The following is an 8,759-nucleotide window of genomic DNA, read 5'->3' on the forward strand; positions in this document are numbered from 1 at the left end:
ATAGCACTGCGAGCTGGACTTTGATGCAGTCATTTTTCCATTTTCAGGTTAAAACTGCATTCGGTTTGCTGTATTGTCTTCCACTTTTACTTATAAATGCTTCAACATGAGACAACAGCCTACTCTAACAAAAGCGCATAAGGATACTAAGCACATAGTTTTGGTAAGCACATAAGGTTTTGTATTACTAGACATTATTAGCCACCACAATCTGACGTCCTTGAAGAAGTTTTAATCCTTTTTATTTCTAAAAGTATCCATAAGTACATTTAGTACAAAAATGGAAATGGCTGCCAGCTCTTGCAAGAAACGAGCTTTTGCAGCAGGGCTACCAGCACTTCCAAAATAGGAAGAACTGAGTTTACAAAACAAAATTTAAAAAAGAACAAATAAAAGCACAAGTAAGGGGAAGAATAAAAGAATCCCTGCTGAAAAAGACCATCTGTACAAAAATGGAAATGGCTGCCAGCCCTCGCAAGAAACAAGTTTTTTGCAGCAGGGCTAACAGCACTTCCAAAATAGGAAGAACTGAGTTTACAAAACAAGATTTTAAAAAGAACAAATAAAAGCACAAGTAAGGGGAAGAATAAAAGAATCCCTGCTGAAAAAGACAATCTATGCAATGCACCAAACCCCAGGTACTTCCTGGACAGACTCAGGTGAGTAAAGAAGAATTCAGTGCTGTTTGGGTTCTCACAGGCGTGGCCATTGTGGAGGTGGTCCCAGGAAACAGTCATTCAGTCAGCGTGGCAGTGTCACAGCACATACACCTGGCAGAGACCAGAGGAGCCTAGGGGCCCATGTTCTCTATCGCATGCCGCACGCTCTTGGCTGCATCTTCTATATCGGTCTCCTTCTGAGAAATAGCTTTTTTCTGCAAATAAGAACAAAACCTTACTGTCTGCCACTGCACTGAGCGCCAGTCGGTCTCAGGGCCCCGTAAGGCGAGGGCTGGAAGCAGGGCAGGGCAGGGCAGCGGTGTCAGCAGGCACCACGCTGACCGGGCAGCGCCGCAGCACGGAGCCGAGGCCGGGGCCAGAAAGCAATCAGCTTCCAGCCTCGGGGGTAAAATAAAAAAAAAAAATCGTGCTGTCGAAGGGTACGTACGATCATGTTTCTGGTCCGCTTTTTGTCCAGCTTCAAGAACTCCTGCAGCGTCAGGTTAGCGGGATCTTTCTGAAGAGAGGCAAAAGCGCAGCCCGCGGAGTGCTTTTTGTGTTCCTCGCTGAAAAACAACGCCCAACTTCTCGTATCGGCGTCAGCCGCCGCCCGCTCCCTTCCCCGGCCCGGTCCGGCCCCCCACTCACAGCGGATCATCGTCGGGCTCCCAGCCCTCCAGCTCCTTGAGGCAGAAGAAGCACTGCACCACGTCGGGGCCGTTCTCGCTGGGGCAGTGCACGAAGCCCGCCGCCGCCATCTGTGGGCACAGCGAAGGCCGTCAGCGCCGCCCGCACCCCGCCGCCTCCCCCCACCTCCCCGAGGAAGGCTCACCCGCTCGGGCGTGCAGGCACAGCCCTCGGTGAAGGGCCAGTTGCGGAAGGTGGCGGCGCGGGTGGAGACGAGGTAGAGCAGCCATTCCTCGGGCAGCGCTTCAGCACAGGCCGCCATGGTTCAAACGGGGGCGGTTGGGCGCGCGGGGCAGGGCGGGAGCGGTGGGGCGCGGGGGCTGCTGGGAGACGTAGTGCGCTCCGGGGCGGCAGCCATCTTGCTGGCACGGCTTAGGGTGGGAAGAGACCTTAACGCCCACCCAGCGTTGATGAACAGGCAGGACAAGCTGTTTGTGAAGCAGCAAAGCACACACAAACACTTGGAGAGGTCTGGGCTTTACTGTGCTCGGCCTCTGCTCCCACATAATAGCAATAGGACGAGAGGGAATAGCCTCAGGTAGTCAAAGGGGAGGTTGAGGTTGGGTGTTAGGAAGAAATTTTTCTCAGAAAGAGTGGTGATGCACTGGCACAGGCTGCCCAGGGAGGTGGTGGGGTCACCATCCCTGGAGCTGTTCAAGAACCATGCAGATGTGGGTTAGCAGGCATGGTGGAGCTGGGTTGGGGTTGGACTAGATGACCTTAGTGGTCCTTTTCAACCTTAACAATTCTATGATTCTATTCTCTACGAAAAGTTTGTTCTGCCAAACTGGCTTATGTTTGGCAAACACAATCATTGCTCCATTCAGCACACAGCTTGGGGAAGCATGGATAATGGTGCCAGCAGGAAGGGTGGATGCTGGCTTCCTAAACACAGCTCTAGTAACCCCTCACAATAGGTTCTGAAGTACCAGGAGGAGGGGAGCAGAGAACCAAGAGCACAGCAGTTTGGTTCATTCTGTGCCCTGCGAGAGCTTCATCTGTCACAGAGAAAGCCAGCTGCTTGTGACCATTCTAGCAGCAATCTTAGAAGAGCCATTTGGGCTGCTTCTTATTCAGCATGTCAGGGAGGAAACATTCAAGGATATGATACCTGGTGCTCAGCTTCCCTGTGGCTGTTTTACAGCTGCTTCAGAAGCTCCCTCATTCTGGTGCTCACCCAGTGAAGGCAGAGCTCCCTGGCAACCCTTGTGTGTTTCCCTAGGGCTGCCAGCCCATATCAGGGCACACACCTGATCTCACACAGTGCCTGTTAAGAGTCTGGCTTCATCCTCTCACACTCAGAAGATTCATGCTGAACACAAGGTGTGAATTTCTGCTCAAACAATGCCTCCTTAGCATGCTGTGCTCATCCAAATAGCCAGCAGAAAAGAAGATACTGTCTCTAACAGACATCTTGAGTGTCCAAGGTGTCCCACCTGCATCCTGAACAGGTACCACCAGCTTCATCAGTGCCCTTCAGATCTGGTTTGCTGGGGTCCCTTCACAAGTTAGGAATGTCTTTTTAGGTCACGGCCATCTGTTTTTGCCCAAACTATCAGCAGTGTGATCCTCAAGACAGCTGCACCTTCTTCTCACCAAAGCCATTAGGATCCACAGGAAAGGACTTCACAGGGAGCAGTTCAAAGCCATTTGAGATTTTCACAGGCAGCACTAAGGAACAGGGTGCAGTTTCCCAGAGCACATTAAAATAATACAAAGGGATCAAAATTAAAGGCTACAGTACCACAGATGTGGAATACAATAGATGTAACAGTTAACTAGCTGATTTTCCAAGAAATAGGGGCAAATAAGCATGAAAAAGTCATCTCATCTCCACAGATACACAAGTGGACTTGAAAGTTGCAGAGTAATTTCTTGTTCCTGCAGCCCACAGAACAGCAATAGTGATCCCCAACCCCTATAGCCTTTACTGTGCCTATCCCAGAAGCTCCTCAAAATCTTCACAGCCACCTTTGAGAACGTGATACAGAACTGCTCTTCTACAGATTTATCTTTCATGACTGCTCTGGCTGGCAAGGAAAGAGCCTGCTAGGTCCTGAATATATGTAGCCCCCGAGTGGATGCCCAGTAGAGAAGTAGTTTCAGGAGAATCCTGCCAGTACTCCTGTGGGATTTCATCTCAAAGAAGCAGGAAGCCATCCCTCTATTGGCCATACTTTGGATTGCCAAGTGCAGAAAGACAACGGAGAGTCAGCTTAGCAAACAGTATAACTACAGGTAGGCTCTTTCAAGGGAAGGGCTTTAATTCCATTCATAAAGACAGATTTTTTTTTTTTTGCTTTCCAAGTACAGCTAATTCCTAACACCAGTAACACGGAAAATTTTCAGGTAGTCATAAAGCAGGCTGACATGGGCATGGCTGTTAGATCACAGTTCTTGGATGGGCTCTTTTTCCTCCCACTAACACAGGTTTTGATTGGATGAAGATGTACATTGACTACACAAAAGCATACTACATGTCCACCTTCCTGCTGTTACCAACATGAAGAGTCCATTAAGGCAATACTATAGCCAAGTAGCCAAAGGGTATACACAGTAGACTTAAAACAAATAAGTTTCATTTGTTGTGTAGCTCTCTGGGCCTTGATGCAAAAGGAACAGAACAGTGGATATGATTCATATTTAAAACACACTGACTGGCCTTCTGTCAGGCAGCAAAGTGCCAACTTCCTGCTCTTCTGTAGTGAAAAAAATCAGGGAGAGAGAGAAGCTGCTAATCTGTAAAGGGCTACACCCTGGTATCAGAGTAACTGTTGCACTGTTTGTTGTTTCTTCCTTAAATTCTTGGCTATTATTTTTTATTCTTTGCTCTCCTTACTTAGAGCCATGAAAACACAGTCTAAATGCTTCAGTGAACTGGAACCAGCTCACCTCTGCTCCCTCCAAGCTGCAAGCAGGTTGTTTCTACAAACCAGAGCCTGCATTTCTAACTTAACCACTGACCTTTGCTCCTGGTTTCTTCTAGCCAGAGTGGAGGGAGATGCCGGCTGGAGCCTGCGAGGCTGGCTCTGTGGTTAGAGGTGAGCCCAAAGGGCTGATCTGCAGTATCAACAACTGGCAGATAGGCTGCAAGATCTCAAAGAACTCACTTGGCAGCTGTTGTATCCTATCTCACCTAGCTACAAACCCACCTGACTTCTTGTTCCTGAACACAAAACACTGCACGCTACAAGAACTTCACAATGAGCACGGAGTCAACAAGGGGCAAAAAGGCCACAGAGAAGGCGCAGAACAAAGACATCTCCTCTGGGCCTTTTACTTGGGATCACATGAGTTCACACATACTGCATTATTCCTAAAACACAGCCTCAGTATTGCTATTCTGGCCTGTGCAGAGCTTTCCTGGAGTCAGAATCCAACTATACCCACTCATATTGCATTCCCCTTCATGGATTCAAGACGTGGTTCCTAACAAAGCAATCAAATCACAGAAACACTGTGGATTATTTAAGTTTAGATGTTCATTTCCATAAACAAAACAAACAAAAAACCTGCAATCCGGGATAGGTTTCAAAATTTGAAATCCATGGGGCTCCTCTGAAGTGACAAGTTGTTTTTTTTTTCTTTTTTTTTTTTTTCCCTCTTCAGTGGGCATCTCCAAAGTAAGCATCAGGAAAACTCCCCACAAGAATCTCAGTCTTCCAGTGGCTTCAGCATGTCTCTGTTGGCATTTCTCGGCCTCTCCCTTGGAGAGTATGAATCAATCCTCTTGGATTGCACTTGCAGCACACACCATAGCACTGTTGATATTAGAAGTCCTACTGAAAAAGGCAAATGTGCGTTCCAGCTCTCACGTGACAGTCAGCATCCTCTGCTGAAAGCTACAATAATACCTTGCTCAACAGGCTGGGCTTTTCACAGATCCCCCAACAGCTCTGACAGATCAGCGCCGCAGTCTGAGAAAAAACGCGTGCTTGCACTCCTTGCTGTCCAATGGATAATATTTGTCATAAAAATCCAAAATGTATTCTTCAGTCTTAAATCCAAATTTTTGGTAGAGCAGCATAGCGGGGTTGCTTGCAGAGACATGAAGGGTTACGTCTTTGCCCATGCAGGTCTGCCAGGGGAGAAGAAGGAAAAAAAAAAAAAAAGTATCACAGCAAGAGAATGAGAAAGCCTCTGGGGGAATGTGGAGGTGAAGAGATTCATCAGCTTTGGTATTTAAGTTACTGAGAAAACGTGAGAAAAATCACAGGCCTCAACACACACATTACCACACATAGCACCAGCTGAAACATGAAGGCAATATTGCCCTTACTCAAAGCCTTTGTTTCTGGGAAACGTGGACTCTCTGACAATGAAAGCAAAGCTTTGGATTCTAATTTGTAAGCTTTCCATTGTCAATTTTTAAGTAATTGTTAATTAAAAATAATCTCAGTGTACTGCACTAATCTCAGATGCTTAATGACAACAGCCGGAAGAAAAGACAAAACATGCCAAAGGATCAAGCGCCATGCTCCTCCCCATCAGCAAACAGGGCTGAACTCTCTGGGACCGTGCTGTAACACCAGTGCACCTCTGGGCTGTCACACTGGAATTCCTCTACATTCCACCCAGCTCCTCTCCCATCCTGCAGGGCATGGCACTCACCTCCTGAGAAGGCAAGAGAATTCAGCAATGCCAACTGCTGTCAGAACTGAAGTTACCATAAAGATCTAAGATTATATGAGCATCTATCTCTCCAATAAACTAATAATATCGCAACATTTGCTGCTTTCATTTAGCACTTTAATAGCATTCTACATATGTTGAACGCATGGTAACTAAGTGGTAAGAGCACTCGAGGAAATCTATACAGCACATCATTCAAAGTGAAAAGCTCTCACCAGAATTTAAGGGAAAAAAAAAAAACCAACAAACTGATATACTCAGGAACCACTTTGAGGAAAAAGAGGTTGAGATCATCAAGAAGATATACTTTGGCACTCTGGGCCAGATGCATTAGAAGGTAATTTCTGAAAACAAGCCCATCAAAGCACTATTTGCATCAAAGCATTTTTGTTAGATTATGCTGTTCCCAATTATTCATCCCCAAACTAAGCACATTGATCATTACCTTCAGAGAGGGAGCGCTACCCTTCATCCAAACAGCATATGAAGGTGGCCTTAGCTACAGAGAGCAGCCCCCGGTATCAGCCCAAGCAGGCTGCAACATAGCACATACAATCTGTTAGTTGGGGAACAGAAGGTCACAGCCCCACTTCTCCTACATGAATAAATACTGTCTACCACTGACAAATATGCAGCAATACAAAAATAAATTTAACACGAGCTGAACACACAATGGTGATGTCTCACTGCTAGTGAGTCTGATCAGCCTCAGCCCTGCCTGGCTCTCCTCAACATGAGAAGCTTTTTGCCAGCCTAGCTGAAAGTAGAATTGGATTAATTGGCTGTGACAGGTTCTACAAAAACTTGTGGTCATTTTCCACACCTGACTTGCAAACGCATCCCAACCAGGAAAGAGAAGAGCCAGGCTGCTGGATCCCTGCAAACTTCAGCTCACCTCCCATGCCTGTTCCCACTGGGTGTCGACATCTCACATCAAACGGGTGCAGTTCACAGCAATTTAGTTAAATGCTTTACCCAGAGATGCTCAGGAAAGGGGTGAATTTAAAACAGATTACTCTATGTTTTGACACAGGCTAACAACCAGAGAGGTGGACTCTGCAGAAAGCTTTGCTGGTAAAAGAATTACCCACAGGTGGCCAAGAAGAGCTACTCCCAGTGGAAACCACTTTTCTGAGATATAGATCACTGTTCCCACAGATCTGCCAGAATTCTCTCTCTCTCTTTAACCAAATAAATATTAGTAAAAACAGTTTCAATTGCAAATTTTTGCTAGTGCAACTCATCTCAGCTAAAACATATTAAGGAACGTTTCACATCAGCAACTCTGCCAGGAGAGCTCAGGTAGTACTAAAACTGGGTCCTGAGGAGGTACAGTGGGGCTCTGGAAAGGACATCTGTCTGCACCCTTACTCAAAATTACACTGGCTTTCATGCAATTCAATTCAAGAAAGTAAATGGAATTAAGAACACCTGAGTAACAGTATTCATGGAGTGGTTTAATGAAGTTTAACTACTTTAACAATCTGAGCTTTAGTTAGCTCAGATTAATTTTCTCAAGTGTCCTTGTGCAACAAAGCCTGGTACAAGCCAGTCTGAACAAATATGAACGAGGTTGCAAACACCTACTCTTTATCTTCAACTCTGCTGGATTTTATCCAGCATATTAGAAGTGAAGGAGAATGATTAGGATCAGATAAGTGATTTAATGCAACTGCACTGGTCACGGAATAAGCTTCCAAGTGTAGATAAGAAAAAACACCATATATTCTAACGGCACTATTAGCACTGTTACTATTTTTTCCCTTCACTTCCCAAGTTCACAGGGTTACTGTTATGTGAACTATTGACCCCTGGAAAATACAAAGTTAATCCCAAGAGAAAGACCCCATCACCTCGCTAATTCTGAGGACCTGAGCAATATGGTTACTCTTCTAAGCACGTTTCAGTTTCTGCTTTTCAAGCAATTTCCCCCCATAAATGTTACCACAGCTGACAATCTGTGCAGCTATGTGAGCAAAGAAAGGGCAAGGGAAAGAGACAGAAAGGAGGGACACAATGCTACCTGCTCTCTAACATGCACATGTACGTACCAGGAAGAAGGGAGAGCTGGTGCTCTAGCAAAGACATGGGATTTTTATTGATTACCTGGATAAGATGATAAATCATGAAAGTTGCAATTCCAGCTCTCCTCCACTCAGGGTGAACAAACAGAAAAGAGATGTAAGCTTCATTGTATTTCACATCTGGCACCATAAAGCCAAAGGCAATAATAACTTTTTTGTAAAGGACAACAACACTGAAGTCTGGATACTGCAGGCATTCAGACAAATCAATTCCTATGAGAAAAGAAATACACAGCAGTTGAAAGCACTACAAATCGAATGGAAAGCAGAGTACACTGTTACACCTGCATGGAAATTCAGATTTTTAAGCCCCGTTACAAACACTTGATTTCTTCCTCTTACCCTTTTCCAAGCCCTGTGATTGACAGATGTTTCAACCAAACACACAAGATGAGATTTTTGCCACTGATGACAATAGGTGCAGCAGTTAGCATGCACAAAGGGGAAAAACCTGCTTACCTGTTCTGGAGAAAGAAACTAAAGCCAAATTACCCAAAGGTAAAACTCAAAATCAAAAAAAGAATCATTTAAAAAAATAAACAATAACTATCTCAGCACCCAACTAATCTTTCCTTAGTTTGTATTCTGAGCCATATCAGCAGTCTGTTGGATCAAGTTCTAAACACACATACGAATTAAGATTCTTGCATATGCAAATATTTGCTGGATCGAGTCCCAGTAAATCTGGGACCCCCCC

General features: G+C 45.5%; 2 protein-coding genes across 5 annotated transcripts in view; both read right to left on the bottom strand.

Annotated features, from left to right (window-relative positions):
• On the bottom strand, nucleotides 226-3,446 carry BIRC5 (baculoviral IAP repeat containing 5). Of its 2 annotated transcripts, XM_021389595.1 has the most exons (4): nucleotides 1,492-3,446; nucleotides 1,308-1,417; nucleotides 1,108-1,225; nucleotides 226-874 (listed from the first exon to the last, which is right to left on the bottom strand). In XM_021389595.1, exons 1-4 carry the CDS (start codon nucleotides 1,606-1,608, stop codon nucleotides 791-793), a joined length of 429 nt encoding a protein of 142 aa, XP_021245270.1. In that variant the 5' UTR covers nucleotides 1,609-3,446; the 3' UTR covers nucleotides 226-790. The 2 variants fall into 2 exon arrangements, with proteins under 2 accessions (XP_021245270.1, XP_021245271.1); XM_021389596.1 differs by lacking the exons at nucleotides 226-874; nucleotides 1,308-1,417.
• KAT14 (lysine acetyltransferase 14) overlaps nucleotides 4,811-8,759 on the bottom strand; it is an 18,301-nt gene continuing 14,352 nt past the window's right edge. For 2 of the 3 annotated variants that reach the window (XM_021389588.1, XM_021389587.1), the window contains exons 9-10: nucleotides 8,085-8,275; nucleotides 4,811-5,424 (exon numbers count right to left, since the gene is read on the bottom strand). In XM_021389588.1, the coding sequence (XP_021245263.1) occupies nucleotides 5,251-5,424; nucleotides 8,085-8,275 (365 nt within the window). In that variant the 3' untranslated portion in view covers nucleotides 4,811-5,250. Of the gene's footprint in view, nucleotides 5,425-6,423; nucleotides 6,514-8,084; nucleotides 8,276-8,759 lie in introns of all 3 variants that reach the window. The other variant, XR_002436359.1, reaches the window with a different exon arrangement.

This window comes from Numida meleagris, chromosome 3 (assembly GCF_002078875.1).
Source record: "Numida meleagris isolate 19003 breed g44 Domestic line chromosome 3, NumMel1.0, whole genome shotgun sequence".
Lineage (NCBI taxonomy): Eukaryota > Metazoa > Chordata > Aves > Galliformes > Numididae > Numida > Numida meleagris.